Source organism: Mus pahari, chromosome 13 (genome assembly GCF_900095145.1).
Source record: "Mus pahari chromosome 13, PAHARI_EIJ_v1.1, whole genome shotgun sequence".
NCBI classification, from domain to species: Eukaryota; Metazoa; Chordata; class Mammalia; order Rodentia; family Muridae; genus Mus; species Mus pahari.
In genome coordinates, this window is record NC_034602.1 from 96566057 (window position 1) to 96591349 (window position 25293).

General features: G+C 49.7%; 3 protein-coding genes across 8 annotated transcripts in view; 1 reads left to right on the forward strand and 2 right to left on the reverse strand.

The window, feature by feature from the left end:
* Positions 1–3774, reverse strand: part of Dgkq (diacylglycerol kinase theta) — a 14078-nt gene extending 10304 nt beyond the window's left edge. For both annotated transcript variants that reach the window (XM_029545340.1, XM_021210647.2), the window contains exons 1-2: positions 3387–3774; positions 1081–1160 (exon numbers count right to left, since the gene is read on the reverse strand). Coding sequence is in view for 1 of the 2 variants with exons in the window: in XM_021210647.2 (XP_021066306.1) it covers positions 1081–1160; positions 3387–3639 (333 nt within the window). In the remaining variant the exon portion in view is untranslated. The remainder of the gene's footprint in view (positions 1–1080; positions 1161–3386) is intronic.
* Idua (iduronidase alpha-L-) lies at positions 3369–24680 on the forward strand. Of its 3 annotated transcripts, XM_021210756.2 has the most exons (15): positions 3369–3451; positions 10769–11179; positions 11777–11917; positions 20965–21050; positions 21169–21276; positions 21558–21653; positions 21742–21944; positions 22019–22198; positions 22309–22525; positions 22826–23038; positions 23118–23239; positions 23326–23451; positions 23525–23601; positions 23916–24016; positions 24130–24680. In XM_021210756.2, exons 2-15 carry the CDS (start codon positions 11025–11027, stop codon positions 24234–24236), a joined length of 1932 nt encoding a protein of 643 aa, XP_021066415.1. In that variant the 5' UTR covers positions 3369–3451; positions 10769–11024; the 3' UTR covers positions 24237–24680. The 3 variants fall into 3 exon arrangements, with proteins under 3 accessions (XP_021066415.1, XP_021066416.1, XP_029401201.1); XM_021210757.2 differs by lacking the exon at positions 11777–11917; XM_029545341.1 differs by lacking the exons at positions 3369–3451; positions 10769–11179; positions 11777–11917 and adding an exon at positions 17215–17445.
* Positions 12184–17556, reverse strand: Slc26a1 (solute carrier family 26 member 1). 3 transcript variants are annotated; one of them, XM_021210753.2, is made up of 3 exons: positions 16915–17556; positions 15117–15734; positions 12184–14381 (listed from the first exon to the last, which is right to left on the reverse strand). In XM_021210753.2, exons 2-3 carry the CDS (start codon positions 15705–15707, stop codon positions 12858–12860), a joined length of 2115 nt encoding a protein of 704 aa, XP_021066412.1. In that variant the 5' UTR covers positions 15708–15734; positions 16915–17556; the 3' UTR covers positions 12184–12857. The 3 variants fall into 3 exon arrangements, with proteins under 3 accessions (XP_021066412.1, XP_021066414.1, XP_021066411.1); XM_021210755.2 differs by lacking the exon at positions 16915–17556 and adding an exon at positions 16343–16472; XM_021210752.2 differs by lacking the exon at positions 16915–17556 and adding an exon at positions 16229–16472.
* Positions 24681–25293: the final 613 nt, after the last annotated feature.

The following is a 25293-nucleotide window of genomic DNA, read 5'->3' on the forward strand; positions in this document are numbered from 1 at the left end:
TGGTGGCTCACAACCATCCGTAATGAGCTCTGGCGCCCTCTTCTGGAGTGTCTGAAGACAGCTACAGTGTACTTACATATAATAAATAAATAAATCTAAAAAAAAAAAAAGGTACAGCCTCAACATGTTCATGTTCGTTCACAGGGGCAACACTCTTGGCAAGCATAGCACCCTGAGAAAGCAGCCAGCATCCTTGGATCCCTTTGTGCTCACACCTAGTAAGCAAGTATCCACCGAGCAGCAATGTTAAAGGGAAAGTGACAGTATTCAGAGCACTCATCAGCGTCAACTTCTGCTTACTGTGGTGCTTCATCCCCTCACCCCCACTGCTGGGAGGCAGGACCCACCTACTCGTGCAGGCAAGTACAAGTTCAGAGCAGCTGCACTATCAGGGATCTGGCTTTGTGGATGCAGCTGATGCGAAGTGAGGCCACCATGCTTTCCTGTGTGAGCTATGTCTGGCGATGCTGCTCTCACTGCTATCTTTACTCACAGAAAGGAAGTCTCTCTACCTGCTAGGAGCCTCACTGCTCTCTCCAGAGCCCTGTGGAGGAAGGTCAATGGCCAAAACATGCTCCAACTCCAAGGCTCAGAGGGTTTTCACATAAACCTGTTATGTTACAACCTCTAGAGGTTTATGTGCATTTGTCAGAGGCAATCCAGAGATCCCCTGTGCTCTTTACCTATTTTCCAGTGTTAATAACTTACAAAACTAGTCAGTGTCATAGCCAGAGCACTCAGAGTGCATGCAGTCCAAGCAAAATACCCAGACTCCAGGACTCCTCATTTGGCCCTTCTGCAGCTACATCCTCTTCCTAACCTTGAACCTCTGATCTGTGTTCCTCTGGCTTCCTCATTCTGAGTGTTCCATAGACAAGAATGTGCCCCCTTGGACACTAACTTTTCTCAGTCTCTAGAAATCCACTCAGTGTTCAGCTCATTAATGGCTCCTTCCTTTTGATTGTGAGAACTGTGTCCTTTGCTCCCTAACTATGAGGTGGCTAAACTGAATAATGCAAAGGACAGCTAGAGGTTAACACTTAACCCCATGAAAGCCATGTGTACTGCCCCCACACTCACCCGGACTAGACTTGGCGCAATGCTTGTGCACGGGGTCTTCACCTGCTTCAGGCACTTTTCATGGGACATGAAGTTGCAGACTGCAGGAAAGAGAGCTGTGTCAGTCAGCCCACCTTGCTAAACACCCCGTGTATGCCCTAGGAGGTGAGAAGCCCTAGAACTCAGCCTTTATCAGCATACCATAGAAATCAGAAATCCATAATAGGGCTAAGAGTCCATGAGAAAGAGGTTACTCAGCCAGAGCTGACTGGGGGAAGTTCTTGAGCTGAGCCAGTCAGCATGGTACCCATCCCTGTGCCATACTGTGATCCAAGGCAATAACACCATCCTCAGGAACTGGATGCCACAGTAGGACCATGGTGGGAGATGAGTGTGTTCTGCTGTCTTGGGAGTGGCCCAATCCCCCTCACACTGTCTCCGCTCCCTTGTCTCTGATGCCAACAGAGCAGATAGCTGAGTCCACAAAGACAGGGTGCACATAAACAGCTGTGGGAGGAGCTTAAGACATAACAAAACACACCTGGTTGGCAAGGGGGGCTTGTTTCCAGACTTCAGCACAGCAGAGCTTCAGCAGTGAAACAAACTTGGAGATGTACAAGAGGGGACAGAAACCCATGTAACATATCAGAGGCAGGGAGTGAGGGGCTTAGGCTGAGCGCCACAGGTGGGAGACTGGTGAGAGGCTGTAGAAATGAAGGGACACAGCCACTAAGACAGCCTGAGAAGCCAGAGCCTATCCAGAGGGTCCCAGCTGCTGTTTCCCTCCTGCTGAGACCCCAGACACCTCATTCCTAAAAAGAGACAAAAGTTTCCCATGGGATGCTCTGCTTGAAGGATGCTAGGGCTGGTGAGAAAAGCAGATGACTAAGTAATGACCTAACAGGAATCTTTCCAGGCACTCAGTTTTCTCCACCTCAGAAGATCTTGCCAGCTGCCTTCCCTGCCCCTGCCCATACCCTTGTGAAGACACCTACAACAATGCTGCTTAGAAGAGGCTCTGTACCGTCTTCTGGGTAACAGACTCTTGGACTGCTGGACATGAGGGTTTTGCTTAGGTTTCCTGATTCCACAGACCTAGGCACAGGGGTCAAATCTGTGATGGGTATCTGGATTCAAATCCTACTTTCACCATCTCTCAGTTCTGCAGAGATCCTGGGTCTAGCCTTTGACCTGTGGGTTTGCCTCCACTACCTTTACCTTCAGAGATTAGACTTAGACTTCAAACTATGCCTTCTATGACTTTCAGCCATAAAGTGAGTCAGAGGACCATCGTGCATAGGCCACCTTTGTAGGTCCTGGGGCATAGCTTCAGATATGCAGCTAAGTCAGTGTATAACTCACAGCCTCCATCTCAATGGGACTCTGATTTTTTAAGAGAGCAGACAGGACAGTGTAACATTTCTCATCTGATAGAGAAAAACAGGTGACCACTCCTATGTCGCTACTAGCCCCAAGGTGCCATGGCAACCTTGTCACCCCCACTAGCAGAAGACACACCTGTGTGAGGAGCTATGGCCTCAGTGATCCTGCCCCAAGCACAGAATAGGACAGATCCATTGCTCCCACCTTCAGACCCTGGTCAGGTCACACTATCAAAGGCCCAGATGTCCCTCACAGATTTGGGTCTCAGGGCTGCCTCTTCACAAGAGTAAGAATAAAAAGAGGGCAAGTCATGGAATTACCTGGAGAGCTGAGAAAGAGGTGCCATCCTCTGTCCTGCCCAGCCGGCTTGGCAGCTGGGTGGGAGCTGTGCTGGGACATGCCACAACTATAAAGAAGGCTGGGCCTAGCTCTCCAAGCAGTTGAGCCTGAGCAGAGCAGCATTAAATCCCTATGTGCATCAGCATGCACTCAGGACAAGAATGCCCAGGACCCACAGCCAGCCACTCCTGCTGCCCCAGTCGTTTAGGATGCCAGACACAGGAACACCAGTGGGAGTCCCATTGCCTCAAGTCTCAGTCCTACCTTCATATCTCTATGCCCAGACCCAACAACTGCCTCAGCACACACCTTGCCTCTTAGAGCTCCGCTGGATTCCAACAACAGCATTGCACTATGGCGACTCGGTCTCCACCTCCCACTAGGAAATCCTGAGATCTCAGGTCAAGAGAGCCCAGACCCAGGGTAACCCTCCTTCCTGTCCTTAAAAGCAGGGTGTCACCTCCATAGCAAAGTCCTACTCAAACCAGTCTGTCTCTGAGCCCACCCACTGCCAAGAGGGACAGGGCTCAAAGGTCAGGGCAGCGTCCGGGGAAGGAGGGCATCGGCTCCTGGGAGCGGCCTTAGGACGCAGGGTGGACTCTCACCATCGCACAGGAAGCCAGCCAGTCCCCAGATGAAGTCCGAGCAGAGGTGGCAGAAGGTAGGCTTGGTAAGTGTCACCTTGCGAAAGCTGTGGCCAGGTGCTGCGGAGCCAATAGCTCTGCTAGTCCGCTCCGGCCCTGACCCCGGGCGTGTGCGGCCCGAGATGCCCAGCACAGGGCTGCCGGCCGGGCTGCCGAGACGTGGGGAACCACTGCCCGGCCAGGTCCGGGCACCGGGCTCGGCTGCCGCCGCCATCCACAACCCGAGCGCCCCAGCTCCAGGCGCACGATAAAGCCAGGTCCACGGTGTAGAGAGGGCCTTCAGCAGAGCCCGCTCCCGGCTTCCGACTGCGCTACCTAACGCGCAGGCTCACGTGGGCGGGGCCAGACTGGAGAGGGCCTCCTTAGGGGCGGTACGGTCCTGCCGAAGGCGGGGCCTCTGGACCAGACTCTAGGGGCATAGTGGCCCAAGTGGATTTGATCTGACCTCCAGCGCCAGATGAGCAAAACAAGGAATGGACTAGATTTCCCACACAGGATACTGGATATGTGAGGCCTTTGCTCTTATAAGCAGAGGAGAAGCTATATGGAAACATTCAAGTAGCTACCTGAGCACTTTAGTGGGACTTCCACAAGCTCCTTTAACCCCTAAACACCGTGCCCGCGCACGCGCGAAAACACACACACACACACACACACACATACACACATACACACATACACACACACACACCCGTGGCACAACTTTCTCCCAGTGTGTTCCCAGGTCTTTGAGTACCTGCATGCAAGGGAAAGGACATCCACAGTAACCACAGCTGTTGTGTTGTCCAGACAATGCCTATGACTTTGGACCTAGGAGTCACTCTGCCTCTTTTGTCAGCAGCCCTGAAGGGCCCTGCTTCTATAGGTCCACTCTGATTTGGAGTTGGGGAAACACTACTGGAATGGTGATCCAAAAAGATCCTGGCCTCTAGCCCATTCCCAGTAGCCACACAGTGCATCAGGGGAAGAAAACAGTGACAAGAGAGCTCTGTGTGTTTGAGGACATCCTGGTCTATCTAGTGAGTTCTAGGATAACCGGGGCTATGTAGAGAGGCTCTGCCTATATATATATAATATATATATATATATATATATTATCAGTATGATTGATTTGCTTACATTTTGTGCCTGGTGGCCTGGTGTCAGAGGAGGTCAGAAAAGAAAACTGGATTTCCTGGAACTGGAGTTACAGATGTTTGTGACCTGCCATGAAGGTACTTGAAATAGATCTAGGATCTTCTACAAGAAAAATAAATGCTCTTAACCTCTGAGCCATCTCTTCAGTCTCCTTAGTAGCCTTCTTAACAAGTCCTGGAAGTTTCTGGCCTCTGTACAATCTAATCTAGGTCTAGGATGTTTTCTGTCTCTGAGACTTACTGTCAAATAAGCTCACCCTTTCTTATGCTTTGTAAACTCTTGCTGGCTGGTCAACTCAGCTGTTCTGGCTCAAATCCCTCTCCAAGCTGACTGATTCAGTATGGCTTCTCTCTCGGCCTCTGACTTTTTGCTCTGCTTAACCTCAAACTAACTCCAGCAATCTATTCTAATCTTCTAACTCATTCTCATTCTCTGGCTCATTCTATCTTTACCTGTGCCTAACTTGTTTTCTCTGTAAAACTCTCCCAGTAAAATTGCTTGCTTGTTCTTCCCCTCTTCCTCTCTTCCTCTCCCTCCTCTCCTGCTCTCTCTTAAATAGCTTTCCTTTCCTCTCTCTTCTTGTGAGATGTGGGCAGTCCTATTCTGTCAAATCTTTCTCTGAATTACCACTTTGTCTGCCATTTAATCAGACATCATTTTCAAACATGGGTGCTTCCTTCTACAAACTAATTTTACCTTCATTGTTTGGGATTAAAGATGTGTGATAAGAGCTAAGCCACATCATAACTAAAAAAAAGGTTTGTTCAGTAAACAACACAGCCTCAGGGTTTATAATATGATCTTGCAATACTTCCCCTCTTATCACTAATAAGGAAACAACAGCTCAACTGTAGAATAAGCTACTTTTGGGTTTCACTCAGCCATTAGAGGGGGCTAAGTTACCTTCTCCTTGGGAAATAACATTTCAAAATTGTTAGAAGAGATAATTTTAAAAGTAGCAACATCGAGACAAGAGAGATGGCTCAGTGGTTAAGAGAACTTGCTGCTGTTACAAAAGATCCGGGTTTGATTCCCAGAATCTGCAAAAAAAAAAAAACCTTTTTTTTTTTTTGAAACTGGAACTCACTCTGTAGACCAGGCTGGCCTTGAACTCAGAAATCTGCCTGCCTCTGCCTCCCAAGTGCTGGGATTAAAGGCGTGTGCCACCACCACCCGGCAGCTTAAAGCCTTTTTTTTTTTTTTTTTAAGGAAGAGCTAATTTTTATTTTTTTATTTATTTATTTATTAAGATTTTATTTATTTATTATATGTAAGTACGCTGTAGCTGTCTTCAGACACTCCAGAAGAGGACTTCAGATCTTGTTACGGATGGTTATGAGCCACCATGTGGTTGCTGGGATTTGAACTCCGGACCTTCGGAAGAGCAGTCGGGTGCTCTTACCCACTGAGCCATCTCACCAGCCCAGCTTAAAGCCTTCTATAACTCCAGTTTCAAGATAATCTTCTGGTCTTTATGCCACCAGGCAGACAAATGGAAAGGGCTTCTTTAGCTTCTTAGTGAGTGATGCCATTGTGAACCTGTGGTTTTTCTAGGGATCCTCTGTTCCTCTTTGCTAGTCTTTTTGCAGACTATATCTAGCATGGTGCGTACTCTTAACAGCTCAGGGTGCTAAGAAACAGCTGTCTGGAAAGATGTGCAACCTACACTTCCTTAGGGAAGATGCCTGACATGCCAATCAGGCTCTGGTAATCCCAGTTTGGTTGGAACAGAGCAGGGCTGTGTGTCCTAAGCTTTGACTGGGGTTCCTAAGGGATAGGTGGGTAGGGCAGGAACTATAGGATTAATGGCCAGCATGACTCACTGGGGCTCCATGGTAGGTTCTGCTGTCCACCTTCTTAGGGCTCTAGAACAAGGATGCCCGTTTAGTCTGAGACTGGGCTCTGAAGTGGTTAGTCTTCATATCAGAGGTACTCCATTTTCTGTCTGGAATTAACCAATTTGGGGCATGGTAGGAGTATATATTTCTAGGATCAAGGCCTCAAATGTCACATCTAGCACATAGAAAGTAAGAAGATACATCTAATATAAGCAAGATATATAAAAAAAAAAGTAGGGGTTGCCCATCTAGTAAAGGTATAAGCTAAACATTGGGGAGGGGGAACACTCAAGATTCTGTATGACAGAATATGAGCAGGGAAGGTGGTATAGGACAGAGCCCATTGGAAAGGACTAGCTGTTGTAATCTTTTTGTATACTATGTAAAGGTTGTCTTTATATATTCAAATGTTGATTTCTGTACCAGCAGAGAGCTGAGCAGTAGCCAACTTTGGGACTTTGGTATTGTTATTTTTTTTTTAAAGATGCTATTTATTTATTCTACGTATATGAGTACACTGTTGCTGTCTTCAGACACAGCAGAAAAGGGCATCGGATCCCATTACAAATGGCTATGAGCCACCGTGTGGTTGCTGGGAATTAAACTCAGGACCGTTGGAAAAGCAGTCAGTGCTCTTAACTGCTAAGCCATCTCTCCAGCCCCTGGTATTGTTATTTTTAAGACTCATCACCAGTATCATATTTTGTAAACACTCTTCCTCCCTCACCTTTTGATTGGCTTAATAAAGATCTGACAGCCAATAGCTAAAACAGGAATTGAGGGAGAAACTTCCAGGCTGAGAGAGGGTCTCTGGGAGAATAATCTGGAGAAGGGTTTTTTTTGCCAGTGTGGCATGGAGGAAGTCCTAAGTATCAGTATGTGGGAAGGGGGACATAATTGGCCATGTGGCAGACATGGACTATAATAAATGGATTAATTAAGTTAGAGCTAGCAAGGTATAGCCTTGCTCTAATGCCTAAGCTTTTAGAAATAATAAGTCTCTGTGTTTTTAAGTCTAAGAAAGCCCAGCAGTACCAGCAAAGCAGGCATGCTGCTTACCTCAGGCTTAAGATGACAAAAAGTGAGTTGAGTGCTGTAGTTCCAGCTGTCAGGGCTCCATACTCCAACCTCACATATTAAAAATGGCAGTGTGAACACCGACCGCTGCTAGTGGACACTCCTCCTCCAGGCACTGGTTCCTGCTCCTTTTGGTGTAATTTTAACAATGCTCAGGACAACCTACCACAGCCTTGACAGGACACCCAGCTCTCAGCTTCCCATAGAGTCCCATTTGTGATCACATCTTCTCAGGGAAGAGCCTTTCTTACCCAGGCGCAGGTACAGCATTCTATATAACCAATGCTTCTTCAGACACAAAGTCGTGTGTCTTGGAATTTATTTCTTGCACTGGGAACATCTGGGCTAGGAGATGGATGTCATCGGTTCTTCTCTGAACATCATTGAAGATTCTAGTCAGAATGCTGCCAGCAGTCTCCCAGCTTCCATTGCTATCTACTTCATGAATGAGAAGAGGCTCACTAAGAATTCTGGGATCTGGGGCAGAGGTGACACCTTGGGTAAGATTTTTTTGAGGCCACTATAGCCCCCTTTCCTGTGTTTCCCTTCTGCTGCCTCCCCGTGTAAGCACACTGTTGCATCTGAGATTCACTGGATAATCTAGGATAATCTCACATCTTAAGATTCTAATGCAATTATACCTGCAAATCCCCTTCACCACATACAACAGTGGAGTTAACCCTGTTAACTACCTTTAGTGACTGTGTTGCTAATAACATGCAGTTTAACTCTCTAGATACATTTGTCTTTATGCCCCCATAAGCCATTTCTACCATCATGGCTTTCTGCAGTCACAATACATTATTAGATTTATACAACTTTTATATCCTTTATTTTCATTCTTTCTGGTTCCTCTGCATTCAACTGAGGATCACTCTCTTTCTGCTTGAAGAACAGCAGGTAATATTTCCATAGTGAAAAATGGGTGGTGACCGTTGCTCTCACAATTTCTTTAAAATGTTTCTACTCAACCTTTACTTTTCAAAAACATCTGTGTGTTTATGTATTACATATAGATATATTTCCTACTGTGTTGTGCAGGCTGGCCTCAAACTCCTAGTTCAAGAAATCCTTTGGCTTCAATCTCCTCAGTGTCTGAGAATCAAAGCATAGATCATAGGCCCCACCTGGAAATTTTTTTTTCTGTTTTTTTTTGTTTGTTTTTTGTTTTTGTTTTTGTTTTTTTTTGTTTTTTGCTAAACTTAATAAGTTACCAATTACTTATATGCTATTTATTTATTTATTTATTTATTTATTTATTTATGTCAACATGATACAAGCTAAGGTCTTTGGGGAAAAAGAATCCTCAGTTGGGAAAATACCTTCATCAAATTGGCCTTTAAGGGCATTTTCTTGATTAGTGACTGATGTGGGAGGGTTCAACCCACTGTGGGTGGTGCACCCCTGTGCAGGTGATCTTGGGGAGCAAGCCAGTAAGTCCCCAGAGATCCTCTTGTTTCCATCTCCTCAGTGCTGGGATTACTAGCACTGCTACCACACACAGCCTTTCCACTAGGGTTCAAATTCAGGTCACTTTACTAACTTAGCCACATTCTTGGCCTCTAATTTTTAAAATTTACTTTCAGAAAGTTATCGCTGTGACCCCTTCAAATGCTGTTTCTGCTTTACTCCCCTTTTATTTTCAGCTGAAAATTCAATTATACTGTTGGATCTTTTCTCCATGTCTGTCCAGTGGTTTCTGTAATTTTTTTTCCCTGTCACTGTGGATTGTCCCCCAAATCTATCTTCCAATTCCTTATTTCTGTCTTCAGCTAAGTCAAATCTATAGCTAATCTAATCCATTAAGGTTCTGCCATCTTTATGATTTACATAGAATAAAACATACCAATTTAAATTGTAGTTTTTATATTTTCTTTAACATTTTTTTAAAGATTTATTTATTGTTATATGTAAGTACACTGTAGCTGTCTTCAGACACACCAGAAAAGGGCATCAGATCTCATTACAGATGGTTGTGAGCCACCATGTGGTTGCTGGGATTTGAACTCAGGACCTCTGGACGAGCAGTCAGAGCCCTTAACCGCTGAACCATCTTACTAGCCTTTCTTTAACATTTTTATGATTTTATTTTTAAAGATTTTCAAGGACCTGAAAATGTCTCAGTGGTTAAGAGAACCTGATGTTGTTACAAAGACCCAGATTCAGGTCATAGATGGTGGCTCACAACTACCTGTAACTCTAGTTCCAGGGGATCTGACAACCTCTTCTAGTCTCCATGAACACCTGGCAGGCACATGGTACACATATATACATGCAGGCCTTCACAAATACACATAAAACAGAATATAGGCAGGTATGGTGGCACATGCCTTTAATCCCAGCACCTTGCAGAGGCGGGAGCTCTGAGTATGAAGCCAGCTTGGTCTATAGATTGAGTTTTAAGACAGCCAGAGTTACACAGATAAACCTTGTCTAAAAAATCCCCAATAATAATAATAATAATAATAATAATAATAAAAAATAAGGCTACACATGGTAGCCCATGCCTTTAGTCTCAGCGCTCAGGAGGCAGAGACAGGAAGATGTCTGTGAGTTTCTGCCTAGCCTGGTCTATACAGCAAGTCCCAAGTGAATTAGGACCACATATTGAGACCCTGCCTACATTAATCTTCATACAGAACAGATTACCCAACCAGGTAGTATCTATTTGCTGTCTATGGACACTGAACTTTGTATTTTAGTCACTGAAGAAGCTTCACATAGGCTCTTGACTTTCTGATCCTTGAACGAGGTTGTGGCATAGCTTTCATTTCTCCACCTAAAAATCTTCCTTTTACCAGCTATCCTGAGGACCTAAGATTTAAAACCATCAACCCAAGGAACTATCAACACTAGGGAAGGGTTTCTTCCTTGGTGTCGGGAGATTTGCATGAGAAAGAGGCTTTTCACGGGTTGTGAAACTCGATTGTTTGAAACTCCAGAGGTTAAAGGCTTGTGCTACCAAGAGTGCCAGTTAAGTCTGTTCCATCGTTGCTAATACCCTGCTCATTGTGTGTGCACAATTCAAATCTTAAAGATTTGCACTACTGAACCTGCCTTTCACAGATGTTCAGGACTGATCTTTGGTTGTCCACTACAAGGAGTCACTTGGATTTCGGAACGTCTCATCCGTCCCAGAATGAGAGTAGTCCCATTTTGGAAAAGCTCGGCCAAAGCACCTTGACTTTCTCCCCCCAATCCAATCCTTGGAACAGTCCCACAGCGCCATCTTCTGATACAGTTCTCCACTTCTACCCCACGACACTCAGTAGTGCCTGATTTGTTTTTCAGAGCACGTACAGGCCTCCAACGAGACTGAGACAGCCGCAAGAATAATGGCCGCTCTGAGACACCCAAGCACTGCTAATGTTGGTTCCACTTTTGGAGCGCCTGGGACGCAGCGGAACTCGCCAGCACGGGGAGGCGCGTGACTGGGTTCCTTTTTGTCCAGGCCTGGCGAGAGGTCACGTGGGGCGTTACCCGGAGGCGGAACACTGCGACCGCCGCCTAAAAGCTTGCTGTTCGGGGGCGCCTGGATATCCTAACCATGCGCCCCCCGCATATCGCCTCAGCTACGCTGACGTTTTTTGCTGCGTTCTTGGCCGCGCCCTTGGCGCTGGCTGAGACACCGTACCTGGTGCGTGTGGACGCAGCCCGCCCGCTGAGGCCTCTGTTGCCCTTCTGGAGGAGCACCGGCTTCTGGTGAGGCCCACCACTTGTCAAGTCCAGGAGCGCCCCTTGCTCTATCCTCTGGGTTCCCCTCATTACAGCTTTGGGCTCTCTGCCCATCACTCCTGGACACTCAGAAGTGAAGTGCAAACCCCTTTAGGGCCTACCTTGTTAGGCTAGTCAGTTTCTGGAATGTGGCGTGGGTTTTCTAGCTTAGTGGGTCCCTGAAATGCCAGAACCTCCCTAAGTGGCTCCCAGGGATCAGGAGTGCAGTACTCAGGCTATAGGTTCATGATTGGTACTTTGGCAGAGCCTAGGAGTCTCCCAAAGTATCAAGACCTGCCCCAGTTAATGAGTGTGCCCCAAGTTTTTTAGAAATACTCGGATCCTTTTTTTATGGCAGGCAGATGCCCTATTAGAATATGGTACTGTGTCCTGTGGGAGCTCCCCTCACCCTGCCCCCAAGCAAGACTGTAGAACATTCTGGTGAACGGGCTACTTTATCGTACACTTTGGAGACACATAATTCATCCACAAGGGTCTAGGTAGTTAGGTAATACATGTATAAAATTGGGTATGCTGCAGGCCTCAGCTTAGGACAAGCACTTCACTTCTTTGTCCTGTCCCTAGCCCCCCACTGCCTCACAACCAGGCTGACCAGTACGACCTTAGTTGGGACCAGCAACTGAACCTTGCCTACATAGGTGCCGTACCTCACAGTGGCATTGAGCAGGTCCGGATACACTGGCTGCTGGATCTCATCACAGCCAGGTGGGTGATGCTGCAGTGGGTACCCTGGGAGTTGCTGGTCAGAGCTTGTTGTACAGAGATGCTGAGGTGGTGGATCTGACCTTGTCCGGGCCAGCTGTGGGTCACAGTGCTGGGCTGTGGGTGGGGGAGAATCATGGTAGAGCATGGCAAGGGGGTTGTGTTTCCTGTTAGAGCATCCTGTTGGGCAGAAGAGGAGGAGAATGTCTGCTTGGCTATGCCAAAAGCAGACCCTGGATGGAGCACAGGTGGTTTCCTCCTGAGGTTTATTTTAGAAGTACTGAATGGAGTTAGGGTCTACCGTGTCTGGCTTTGTACCATACGTATACCACATTGTGGTTACCAGTATAAGCTGTATAGAGACATTGTGCCCCAAGGTCAGGATGAGGTTATATAAGTCACATTGCCTTAGAAAGTGACACTGGACTGTGGCTCTGGAGCAGGTGGCTGCCTTTGTAAGGGTCCAATCAAGATGAGCACCAGGTACAAGGAGGCCTTTCAGAAATTCAGACCCTTGAGGCTTGGCTGTATATCCAGCTCATATCTGGTACCTAGTGGTACAAGGAATGGGAAAGTGTCCTTTTGGCATCTTGGAGGTCATATAATTTGCAGGATTCTGTTTCAGATAAGATGACAACACAGAATATCAAACTTGGCACTGTGTGGGCTGAGGGATCATGTGTGTGGGTATAGTTATCCTGGTTGAATAGGCACCAGGGGGCAGCAGTGGACTCAGAGGTAGAGAGTTTAGATCACTGAATGTTTGGAATCCTTGAATGTATTAAGGGTGCTGCACTTTCCTTTCCTTAGTTGGAGTTTCCTGGCTTCTCCAGGGCAAAGGTGGTCCAAGGGTATAGCTCTAATGATGTTATCATTCATACCACTCCTACAAAGGAGCTCAGTACTGGCTTGTGGACACAGGTGTTGGCTCTTGAGGGCCCTGCTAGAGGGCAGAATCAGCAGCCAGCAGCTCCTCACGGCGGGCACATGCAGCCTCCACAGCACTGTGTACACTGGGGAACAGCAGCTCATCTTCAGCTCCCTGTTCTTCCCCAAGGAAGCCCCCTTTTCTCAGTGTGTCTCTCACTGAAGGACTGCAGCAAGCCAGAAGCAGGGTGATGTCCAAGGCCCTATAGTCTCTGCGGAGGTCTTTCAATGTGGCCATGCCAGCCACATCCAGGAACAGCAGTGGTGCACAGTCAATGACCACTGTGTGGAAACCAAATGCCAGGGGTACCACCAGCCCAGCCCCACTGCTCACTGAACCCAGATCCTTGCCATCGGCAAGACTTCTGTTACTGACACCCACCTCTGGACCCTGATCCTTCCTGGTGGCTGAGTGCCCTGCATCCAACCCTGTGAGTCTGTAGAGAGACCGAAGGAAGAAGTCCTTGTTGGCATAATAAAGTGGACCTGTGAAACGGAACACTCGCACCTCAGGTGGGGGCAGGAGGCCCTCAAACTCAGCAGCATCCTCATAGAAGGTGGAGTCTCCAATTCGGGCAAGAAGGGCAGCCCGTGGACGCTGTGTACGGCCTGCCAGGCTGAGCAGTGAGAAGAACACTCCAGCTAATAGTCCAGCCTCCGTGCTAACTAGCACACAGGTAGCTGCAGTAGCCACCCAGACCAGTGCATCAGCAGGGCTTAGCCGCCAAAGTTGTGGGAGATCCTTCACCTTGCGCAGCGCCCCCCGCAGACTGACAACAATGATACAAGCTAGCACACATCGCTGCAGATCGTGAAACAGTGGAGCCAGCACCAGCAGCACCAGCAACACCACAGCAGCACTGACTACACTGGACAACTGGGTCTGGCAGCCAGTGGCTATCTTCACCAGAGTTTTGGACAGAGCAGCACTAGTGGCAAAACAGTGGAAGAAGGCAGGCAGCACATTGCAGCAGCCCACAGCTAGCAGCTCTTGGTTGGCACTGACAGAGTAGCCATGACTACGGGCAAACATTTCTGCCAAGGAGATGGAGAAGGCTGAGCCCACGAGGGCCAGGGACATGGCATCCAGGGCCACACGCCACATTATCTTAGGGTCTGGTACCTGTGGGGCCACAAAACCAGTGGGAATGTTGCCAGCCACACTCGAGCCAAACCGTGCATGGAGCTGTCCAAAATGGGACACAATTGTGGCCACCACAATAACAAATAACTCTGTGGGTACTGGCACCTTCAGACGGTGTCGGTAGCGATCTGAGAGTTCCTTAGCTGCCAGCAGCACTCCTAGGCACAGGGCACTGGTGACCACATCACACATATTGGCCTGTCCCACATTCTGCAGCAAGCTCAGCCATGTGTGGACCACCATGCCTAGGCCCTGGTGCCGAGGGATCCGCACACCCAGCATGTGTTTTGCCTGAGAAGTCAAGATGGTCACAGAAGCTCCCATAGCAAAGCCATCGAGCAGTGGTTGTGAGAGATAGGTAGACACGAAGCCCAGCCGGAGGATACCCATGAGGACCTGCAGATGAAGTACAATTTGATAGGCTATGAGTCAGGAACCACCATCAATATAAACCAAGGGGTATGGATCACAGGAATCTACACTTGCTTATTCCTCTGAATGGACTCCCGCTGTTTTCCACATACATCATGGGCCAGAACAGGGGCGAGCTGTGTTCTGTTCTATAGATGTTGCATGTGGTTGCTCACTTCTCATGCTCTCACACATGCAGAAATTGGTTTTGTTTCAGAATTAGGGTTGTAGGCATCAGGAGGCAGCCCCTTCCCCTGTGTCTTATGTGTAGCTCCTTCCACCAAGCTCCCTCCCAGGCAGCCACAAAATAGAATAATAGAAGGAACAGAGAAGACAGGGTCAACAGAAGAGAACAAGGTGTGGGGAGACCAGGGAATGAATGCATCTCTACTCCCAGGCCCTGCCTGAGTCAGTAAGCCAAAGTGGACATTGGGGTTGCAGTCTGACTATTCACCTGAGCCATGGCCACATTTGCCCCAGTGCCTTATCAGACCACGCTGGCCAGGCCAGCCCTACATATCCCTCCACTCTGTGCCTTCAGCCCCTCTGGTACCTAGGCCTGGGCTGCACCTCTGCCTCTGCTGTGCTATTTTCTCTCTGAGCCTTAGGGATACTTTTTCTACATGCTTCCAGGCTTTCCTGGTAGTGAGTGGCAAGCACCTTCAGGTGCTCTAAGAAGCAGGGCCAGCCAGCCTGCTTGCTGTGCAGCTAACTCTTTACCTGATAAAGCCCGGCCATCAGAGTAAGGGCAGTGGCAATACGAATGGCATAGCAGTCCCGTCCGCAGTCCTGTAGCCCAATGGTCAGTATTGTGGCTGAGTTGTTGAGGGTGCTGTCATTGTTCCTGGGCCCTAGAGAATCCTGGGAGGGGTCGAAGCCAGCCAACTGGAGTTCTCTGTCCACCACCTGACCCACCATAAGACACAGCAGGCTGAAGATGCCCACATTAACATGGCGGGAGGTGCCCATGAGGAAGTAGATCAGGTTGGCAAAGAAGGAAGTGTAGAGGCTATAGATGGGCTGTAACCCAGCCAGCAGTGAGTAGGCTATGGCCTGTGGCACCAGGATAATGCCAATGACCAATCCTGACATAACATCACCTGCCAGGTATTCCTTAAGGCGGTACCGGGGCAACCAGTGTATGGCAGGAAACAGACCCTGCACCAGAGCCTGAGCACATGGCATACTGCAGGTGCAGCTCTTCTTCAGTCTGGCCTTCAGTGTTTCCAGCAAGCCCTGGGACACAGGGGGCTGCCGTCGCACCAGCACTAGTGTCCCACCCTTCTGCTGGGGCTCAGGAGAAGCATCCATCCTGCCACACCAGGATCTTTGGCTAATCTGCAAGGGGAAATGGGCATGGTTAGGTGTCTAGGCTCACAGAGCCCAGGAGCCAGCTTCACAGTGAGTTTTTGTCCATCCAAACACTGACATCAGACATTAGAGCTTGTCCTTCTGACATGAGGTTGTACTTCTGTGTGGGTGAATATAAGGCCTTGAGCACTAAGATGCTAGTTTTATCGTGAGAGGTGCTTACGGCAGCAGTGTGCCTCAGGGAGCCAGCCATTTGACCTAGCTTCAACCCCAGCAGTGCTCTGTGGTCTACCTAACTCAGCCCCTATGTGAAGTCTGCTGTCTAAAGCATTCTGAAGATCACCTACCCAAGACAAGGGCTAGACTAGGCCTCCACCAGCCCACATATGCCCAAGCCACAATGACAGTAGAGGCAGATGCATCTTGAACTTGAACTCCAGCCACTTCCCACCCACCCACCCAGTCTGGCAAGGTTCTCTGCCAGTCACTCCACTTCTACATGAGTTCTCCCAAGCCATCACCTGATCTCCTGTGAACACCATGGGCCTGGCGGTTGGCAGAAGACCTTGTATATTGTGTGTGCTGGGGCCCCTGGTCCCTGATAGCCTCCTTCATGAATTTAGAATATGTCTCACCAGGCACTAGTGTGCTCTGGAACCAGTGTGCTCATTACTCCAAGTGCTGAATCTCTTCTCAGAGGCTCAAGTACAGTGAACAAACACACTGCTTCATAGATGTCCACCTTTGGCCTGGCTGTCCTAGCCCCTTCTGACCTTGCCGTGGTAATGAAGAATTCTCAGGCTGTGCTGACCATGTGATGGCCTTGGTCCTGTTTACAGGTTCCAAAGTGCTTGTTTGTAGTATTAATCAAACACTCTGTTCTCTCGCAACCCAGGACACGGCGGTGATGGTTGGAGCCAACTGTGCCTGGGTACTGGGATAGCAGCTTCCCTGGTAGGGAGGTTGTCTAGCAGGCATCCTAGCTCTTGAATAACATTATAAGGACAATGAATACATAAGGTTCATTGACCACTCCGAGGCTCACCCCAAGTGTCTAGGGGCTCAGATGTGTGGAGGAAGGACTATAAGTATCACCTGCCTTGTATCTGAACAATCCCCAGAGAAATGGCAGTCTAGGTTCCTATTTCTGCCCATTAAGCCACCTTTTCCTGGGCCCTGTTGTATGGGTACAAGGGACAGTTCTTACCTGGGACACCTGGCTGGCTCTGAAGGCTTTGCAATATCCAGGGGCTGCAGCTTGCTGGTGGGCTGACCCTCCAGTCACTCTGGCTTCTCTTAACAGACAGAAGAGCAGGTTGGCAGGCACCTCTGAGGCTGATCTGTGGAGAATACTCCTCTGGGCTCACTGTTAAATTATTTACCCAAAAGATAGCTGAGTCATGGGTTTTCCCAGTCAAATGAATGTTACCTGAGCTGCTAATCCGGTGAGCTAATCCAGCAAGTTGTACTATAATCAGAGGCTCACAAGTAATTACGGTTATGTGGGCCTGTGATAAACTCCCCTCTACAGAAGGGTGGGTGCTCCAGGTGCAGCCGCTTCTGTCTTGTTATGAGGAAGAGGAGGTGGAGACAGGAGTGGCAGAGGCAGGTTACTTGAGTGTGAGGCCCCAGAGGAACTGAGTGAAATCATGAGATTCTGGGGTCAAATACAGTTGACTCCGCCTACCCAGATGCTGGTTATCTTCTTTCCACCGTCGTGGAGACTGTTCTGGCTGGGGTAAGCTGAAGCTCAGGCCCTGTCCCATGTTCCTGAGGGCAGTGCACACACAAGGCGACTGTTGTATGTGTACATACTTATGAGTGAACACATACCTGTGTTGTGCACAGCCTGTCGGCATCAAAATAGATGTGTTCCTCCCCCCTTGCAGCAGGGATTCTAGATTGGCCTCAGTTCCATCCCCCCTCCTCCCCTCCCCTCCTTAGTGCTGACCCCCTGTAATCCTGGTGAGGTACTTGGCCCCCATGTACCTCAGCAGGACATGAGACTTGCCTTGTAAGAATAACCTAGAGCTAAATGGCCCTTTAACATTAGCTTAAGTAATCAGTGCTCTCAGACTTGAGGTTTGCCCCCAAATTCTGTAAGGCTGGTCAGAACCCTCAGATCCACATCTTGTAGTGAGCAATGAGTTTCTCACATTGTGTTTAAGAATAAGTAGTTTTGTGTAACAGTCTTGCTGTCTTCTGTGGGCTCCTGTATTCTGGGTGCTCTCCCATGCTGGAGGTAGTTCTTTTCATTATGGCTAGAAGGCCAGCTGGTCTGGTCTGCTATCTCCACAGGCCCCAGCACAGTGGGCAGTTTGCTTTGGGGCTGTGCAAAGTGAAACTATGTTTTACTCCTCTTATCCCCAAAGGACTTAAGAACAGACTTAGGATCAACAATTGTCTTACAGAACCATCTGGGACCCTGAGACTTCATTCCTCCAGGTCAGGGGACAATAAGAATTCAGAGTCCCTTCCAGTTCACAGGTTGGACACTTCTTTGGGACATTGACAGGTCTTGTCCAGTTCCTGGCAGCCATGGGCCTGGCCACAGCCCTGCTTGTGGGTGAGGTGGGAATGGAATGTGAGTGGAGAGGCCAGAGTGGAAAGCCTGACTGACACTAGGCTGGATCCTCTCTGGTTTAGGTCTCAGGCACCCCATCTGGATGCTGTCCCGTCACTCCAGGAAGGCCTCTTGTTCCTAGAAGAACCTATTTAGGGCCCCAGGGTTTTAACTTGTTCTGTCCTACCTTTGTAGAGCCAGACCTCCTCTTTCCCTTACAACAAGCTCTGAGCTACTGTTTGCACAGCAGTTGGTAACAGGAGCTAACAGGAGCTGTTACCCAGTGGGTGTGGCAGGGTTAGTCAGAGCATCTCTAGTGTCAGATAACAGGCTCCTCTAGTGGTCTGGGGATAACTACGGGGGTGTCATATAATGATAACTTACCCAGTTACCCACAAAGGGGCCTCTGAGGAATGTACTGTTGCTACATCTTTGAGAATGGCAGAGCTGAAGTTGTGGAATGATGCCCTGTAAACCCAGAGGTGCTGGGCTGTAGGAAAGGGTGGGAGTATTCACCTTCATTTCAAAGCAGAGAGAAAACAGTGTAGGGATGGCCCCTGCCCTCTCCACCACCCTGGGTGGGAGGGATTGGGCAGACCTCTCCTGGTCAGTGTCCACAGCAAATTGAAATGCAGATGAAGTCATGTCTTCCATGATTTGCCCCTGCTCTACTCCTTCCTCTGCCTCTACAGCTCTGCACTCAGGGTGGTGCTGCAATGGGTATGGTCGGGCTCACTGTCCCACCCCAATGTGCTCATTGAGCTGCAGGTACCTCGGCTCGCTGTTGGACACACAAAAGGCAGGGGTATGAGGCCCATAGGTCTGTTTGGTCCTATGAAGCTCGGTGATTTTTTTCTTTTATCTCTTAAGCCCACCATTTAAATACTGCATTCTTTATTTGGGAAGAAAACATTATACACTGTCCAACCGTGGAAAATGGTGGGGCAGACAGGCTTTAGGACCAGACCAGAATTTCTGTGCCTTCCTGGAGCTTCAGCGGGTTCTCCTGAGAGACACCGAGCGTTTCCGCACTGCACGCACCACCCCCATCCCGCTTGGCATCCCGCATAGTCAGGCGTCTGTAGACCGCGTTCTCTTCTCTGCCTCGGCCCTCCCAAGCGTGCCGAGTGCACGAGTGCACAGCTACTGCTGCACTCCTCTGCAGAAGCGTTCCACCTCCCCGCCAGCTCAGGCTCCCCCCCACCCCCATCCTCCATGCGCTCACCCAGGCACTCACCAGCCGCTGTGGCCTCGTCCTCCAAGCATACACGCTCCGCCTCTAGCTTGGGAGGCTTGGGAGTTTCCTGAAGGCTGCTGTGAAAGGGCCCTTGTGCTTCTTTGCTGGGGCTGCGCCTAGTCTGGCTGTACAAAGAATTGCCTGCCCCAGCTGGGCTATGGCTCAGGCCACTCTGCAGGGAATGGCAGACTTGCCTACACCTCGCCTCAATAACTCCCTCCTCCCCACTTTAGGACTCTTTAACACCACCACCCTCCTTTCAATGCAGCAGAGAGGGACAAAGGACTGCTCCCTAGATTTCCTGGAGGCCCTGGGAGGTATGGGGTGGGGTGGGGTGGGGGGTGTCAAGCAGACACCCACCTCCATACTGGGTCCTAGTCTTGGAACATCACTGATTTGAAAAATGGGCCCAGAATGTAGCCCTGTTGCTGAGGCCTGCTCCTTGAAGTGTGCCTGGTTTGTGAAGACAGGGAGCTGATGGGACTTTGGAACAAGGATTTAATCTTTATCCAAATGCTTATTAGGCATTATTTATTTGCAACTGGTTTTGACCATTGGGTGGGAAAGGAAAGAGCTGAGCAGGTCTGTTTGTAGCTCTAGGCAGAGGCTCCAATCCGAAAGCACAGATGGCAGGCTGGACTTGGGGGCAGTAGCTAATGTGGTCATGGACAGTGAAGGGTTGATGTGCCTAGGAGCTGCTGCTTCTTGTAGAGGTTGTTTTATCACCCACAGTGGAGAGTCTGACCTACCATCCCTCTCCAGACAAACCCATGAGCTGTCTTCCTTGTCTTTAGCAAGCTCTCAGACCCTGGCAAGACCCACCCTTCATACCTGTTGGCTGGTGCCTTCAAGTTACCTCAGCTGCAGATTTAGCCCTCAGGGTGGCTCTTCACCCCTTTGCCAGAGTTGTAGGCCAGAGACAGAGCTCCAAGCATCAGTGTCCTGAAATCCATACACTTGCCCTACGACTTACCTGAGATCTGGCAATTGACAGTATCCTGGCATCTCTTCTTGCGTTCACCTCAATTAGCCACTACCAGGACCTTCTCAGAACGTTGTGGCCTTGCTTTGTCAGATGTCTTTAAGATGGCTCATCACGTCTTATGTCTTTCCATCTCAGTGGGTGATTGACCAGAGCCCTACTTGAATATCTTGAAGGTTTCAGGCACACATATTCACACTCCATGATGAGTGTGATAGAAGCTTCCATAGTCTCCCCAAGTTTTCAGGGTCTTTAAGGCTTAGTGTAGGGTTCTATCTATGTATACGTATACATACTCAAACATGTCAGACTTTCACAGTGCTAGTCTTTTCCAAAGGGAAAGCCCATCTGGTATCCTAGCTCTCGCTGAGAACTTGGGGCCCCCACATGCTTGAGTGTGGCCCCAAGTTTTAAACCAGAGTGTGGAGAAATACTGCTGCTCTCTCCAGGACTAACCTTTCCTCCACCCCCACAGGAAGTCACCTGGGCAGAGACTGATATACAACTTCACCCACTTGGATGCATTCTTGGACCTTCTCATGGGTAACCAGCTTCTCCCTGGTGAGCAATGGCCCTGCATTCTCCCACCACCCGCCATTCTGTGTCCTGGTGGGTGGTGGTATCTCAGCACTAACTGAGTAGTTGGGTATGATGGGACAACTACCCCTGTGTGTTTCAGGATTTGAGCTCATGGGCAGTCCTTCTGGGTACTTCACGGACTTTGAGGACAAGCAACAGGTGTTTGAATGGAAGGATCTGGTTTCTCTCTTGGCCAGGAGATACATTGGTGAATAGAAGGGAGAAATCCTGAGGGCTATAGTGGGTTGTCCTGGGGAGGTTCTCCTCCTTGATCACCCAGGTCACCTTGTGGTCTTCTCTGACATAGACATCACTATTCCCTAGCCCGAGATGCCTGATGGGTGAGAGATTCACCTGATGGGGGTGGGGTAGGGTACTTGCTTGGAGCCAGGTAACCCCATTCAAGTGGTCCCCATGCATGGGTCCCGATCCCTAGGAGATACCAGGTGGGCTCCATCCCCAAACCTGAGAGTAGAGCTCCCTCTGCAGGTAGGTATGGGCTGACTCATGTTTCCAAGTGGAATTTTGAGACTTGGAATGAACCAGACCACCATGACTTTGACAACGTGTCCATGACCACACAAGGTAGGCAGCGTTTTTCCAGACCCTGTTGGGTGGGCTGTATGAGAGGGAAGCAGATAAATCCCAGACCCTCAAGACCTTCCTGCCCTAGGCTTCCTGAATTACTATGACGCCTGCTCTGAGGGGCTGCGCATTGCCAGCCCCACTTTGAAGTTGGGTGGTCCTGGGGATTCCTTCCACCCCCTGCCAAGGTCACCAATGTGCTGGAGCCTCCTGGGTCACTGTGCCAATGGAACCAACTTCTTCACTGGTGAGGTGGGCGTGCGTCTGGATTACATCTCCCTGCATAAGAAGGTGTGTGGTGTTCCCACCCCTCCCTGCCTCCTTTGAGCTGAGCCTGTACTGAGTGAGGTATGTGCTGGCTGCAGGGTGCAGGCAGCTCCATTGCCATCCTGGAGCAGGAGATGGCAGTTGTGGAGCAGATCCAGCAGCTCTTCCCTGAGTTCAAGGACACCCCCATTTACAATGATGAGGCAGACCCTCTGGTGGGCTGGTCCCTGCCACAACCTTGGAGAGCTGATGTGACTTATGCGGCCCTGGTGGTGAAGGTGGGTCCTTGCCATCATGCCTCCTCCAACCTCAGGATGCTTTCCTTGGTAGGGGTGGGGACAGTACCGGTGGCCAGTGGTTCAGGTCCCAACTGTCCTCATGTCCACAGGTCATTGCACAGCACCAGAACCTGCTGTTTGCCAACAGCAGTTCCTCCATGCGCTATGTGCTCCTCAGCAACGACAACGCCTTCCTGAGCTACCACCCGTACCCTTTCTCCCAGCGTACTCTTACCGCTCGCTTCCAGGTCAACAATACTCACCCACCCCATGTGCAGTTGCTGCGGAAGCCAGTGCTCACAGTCATGGGGCTCATGGCCCTGTTGGGTGAGTAATGACCTTGCTTCTGCATGTGCCGAGTCACAAAGTGAAAAAGACCATGTTAGCCTGGCACATCCTGTATTGAGGGAACATGCTGGGCAGGGGCAAGCATACTTCCTTCAGCTGCTGGGTGAGTTTCTTAGGTTTGTTTTCCAAATTTCTACCTCTTCATCTCCTCCCATCCTGTGGACTGAACAGTATAACTGACTCCCAGTGTATAAATTGGTGGGAGCTAGGTATTAGGGTAGGAAGCCAGATGCTAGGTATGAGAGAGCCAACAGCCCCAGCCCTCTGCTTGGCTTATAGATGGAGAGCAACTCTGGGCAGAGGTCTCAAAGGCTGGGGCCGTGTTGGACAGCAATCACACAGTGGGTGTCCTGGCCAGCACCCATCACCCTGCAGGCTCCGCAGAGGCCTGGAGTACCACAGTCCTGATCTACACTAGTGATGACACCCACAAACACCCCAACCACAGTATCCCTGTGACTCTTCGCCTGCGTGGGGTACCTCCTGGCTTGGGTGAGTGGGGTTCTGAAAGAAGGTGGGAACCCAGCTGTAGTGGGCCCAGGGAGGCAAACCATGGTGTCTGGTTCCACAGAGCTTGTCTATGTAGTACTCTACTTAGACAATCAACTCAGCAGCCCCTTCAGTGCATGGCAGCGCATGGGCCAGCCAGTCTTCCCCTCTGCAGAGCAGTTCCGACAAATGCGCATGGTGGAGGTTTGTGGGCAAGCAGGGAGGGAGGGAGGAGGAAGGGTTTCTTAGGTACTGAGGTTTGCCAACCACGTGCCCTTCCTCTTCCCCAGGACCCCATGGCTGAGGCACCACGCTCCTTTCCTGCTAGAGGCCGCCTGACCCTACACCGGAAGCTTCCGGTGCCATCACTCCTGCTGGTGCATGTATGCGCACGCCCCTTGAAGTCACCGGGGCAGGCAAGTGGCAGCCCCCTACCCTACCTGTGAGGCTGGCTAGCTCAGACCTTCATAGCTAACTCCCTCCTTACAGGTCAGCCGGCTCCGTGCACTGCCCTTGACACGTGGACAGCTGGTTTTGGTCTGGTCAGATGAGCATGTGGGCTCCAAGTGCGTGAGTGGGGTGGTCCTCCTTTCCTATGTCATCACCCTGGTAATCATTCATCTCCCTCTGCTGTCATGTGTTCTATACGCACATACCTACACAGACCCACTTGTGTCTGAGTTGGAGATCACCTACAGTGATAGTCTCCAATCCCCTCACTGTGGCCTGTCACAATTTTGAGAGTGCCCAGGGACCTTGGATGTGCTAGCAAGGGACCTGAAGAGTATAGGGTTGTGGGTCCACCTTATCTCATCCATCCAGGCCTTCAGAGTTTAGTTAGCACCAGCTTCAGCTTCAGTACAGACCCATCCCTCCTCAGGTGCCTGTGGACATATGAGATCCAGTTTTCCCGGAAGGGTGAAGAGTATGCCCCAATCAACAGGAGGCCGTCTACTTTTAACCTCTTTGTGTTCAGCCCAGGTACGCCTAAAACCTTAGTCTTGGCAGTTGTACTGCTGGACCTCAGTGCAGTATGATGTGGGTTGGGTCTGGGGTTTGAGAACTTCAGAAGACATGTGCTTTTGCATCTGCAGACACAGCTGTGGTCTCTGGCTCTTACCGAGTACGAGCATTGGACTACTGGGCCCGGCCAGGCCCCTTCTCCGACCCTGTGACTTACCTGGATGTCCCTGCTTCATGAGAGCCACTGGCTCCTAGTGACGTGAGCCTGTGCTGACTGGTGAATGGAGTCAGCAAGGATGAGCTAGACTGCCATTAGCCAGGCAGCTGACTACCAGCTTTTGTTGTTCTTCCCCTACTTTCCCTTAAAGTGTCTTTCTCTACCTCAGATTTAGGGTCAGTCTTTGTGGATAAGCACTTACAGGCCCAATTGGAGTGACCTTTGCCCACCTTCCTTCCAATTCCCAGCTGTTCAAAAGTTTAAATGTGGGACTGGAAAGATGTCTCAGCAGATAAAGTGCTTGCTGTGCAGGACTTGTGTTCAGGTATCTAGCACTCATGTAAAGGCTGGGCATGGCAGTATATGCCTATTGCCCAAGTGTTGGTAGAAGTGACAAACACAGAAGTGGATGCTCACAGCCAGCTATTGGATGGAACACAGGGCCTCCAATGGAGGAGCTAGAGAAAGTACCCAAGGAGCTGAAGGGGTCTGCAACCCTATAGGTGGAACAACAATATGAACTAACCAGTACCTCCAGAGCTNGGAGCTGAAGGGGTCTGCAACCCTATAGGTGGAACAACAATATGAACTAACCAGTACCTCCAGAGCTCATGTCGCAGGCTGCATATGTAGCAGAAGATGGCCTAGTCGGCCATCATTGGGAAGAGAGGCCCTTGGTCTTGCAAACTTTATATGCCCCAGTACAGGGGAACACCAGGGCCAAGATCGGGGAGTGAATGGGTAGGGGAGCGGGGGGGGGGGAGGGTATAGGGAACTTTCAGGATAGCATTTGAAATGTAAATGAAGTAAATACCTAATTAAAAAATTGGAACAATAAAAAAAAGAGAAGAAAAATCAAGTAGCGCCGGGCGGTGGTGGCACACGCCTTTAATCCCAGCACTTGGGAGGCAGAGGCAGGTGGATTTCAGAGTTCGAGCCAGCCTGATCTACAGAGTGAGTTCCAGGACAGCCAGGGATACACAGAGAAACCCTGTCTTGAAAAATAAAACAAAACAACAACAACAACAAAAAATCAAGTAGAGATCTTGGTGTACACACACACACACACACACACACA

Excerpts from the sequence above, each read along its gene's own strand:
- Idua (XM_021210756.2), top strand. The coding sequence starts at position 11,025 with ATGCGCCCCCCGCATATCGCCTCAGCTACGCTGACGTTTTTTGCTGCG. Across the intron at positions 21,654-21,741 it reads CGTGTCCATGACCACACAAG|GCTTCCTGAATTACTATGAC; the intron begins GTAGGCAGCGTT and ends TTCCTGCCCTAG. Across the intron at positions 23,452-23,524 it reads CCTTGAAGTCACCGGGGCAG|GTCAGCCGGCTCCGTGCACT; the intron begins GCAAGTGGCAGC and ends CCCTCCTTACAG.
- Slc26a1 (XM_021210752.2), bottom strand. The coding sequence starts at position 16,249 with ATGGTGTTCACAGGAGATCAG. Across the intron at positions 15,735-16,228 it reads TGGTGTTCACAGGAGATCAG|ATTAGCCAAAGATCCTGGTG; the intron begins GTGATGGCTTGG and ends TTCCCCTTGCAG. Across the intron at positions 14,382-15,116 it reads TGATGGCCGGGCTTTATCAG|GTCCTCATGGGTATCCTCCG; the intron begins GTAAAGAGTTAG and ends CTTCATCTGCAG.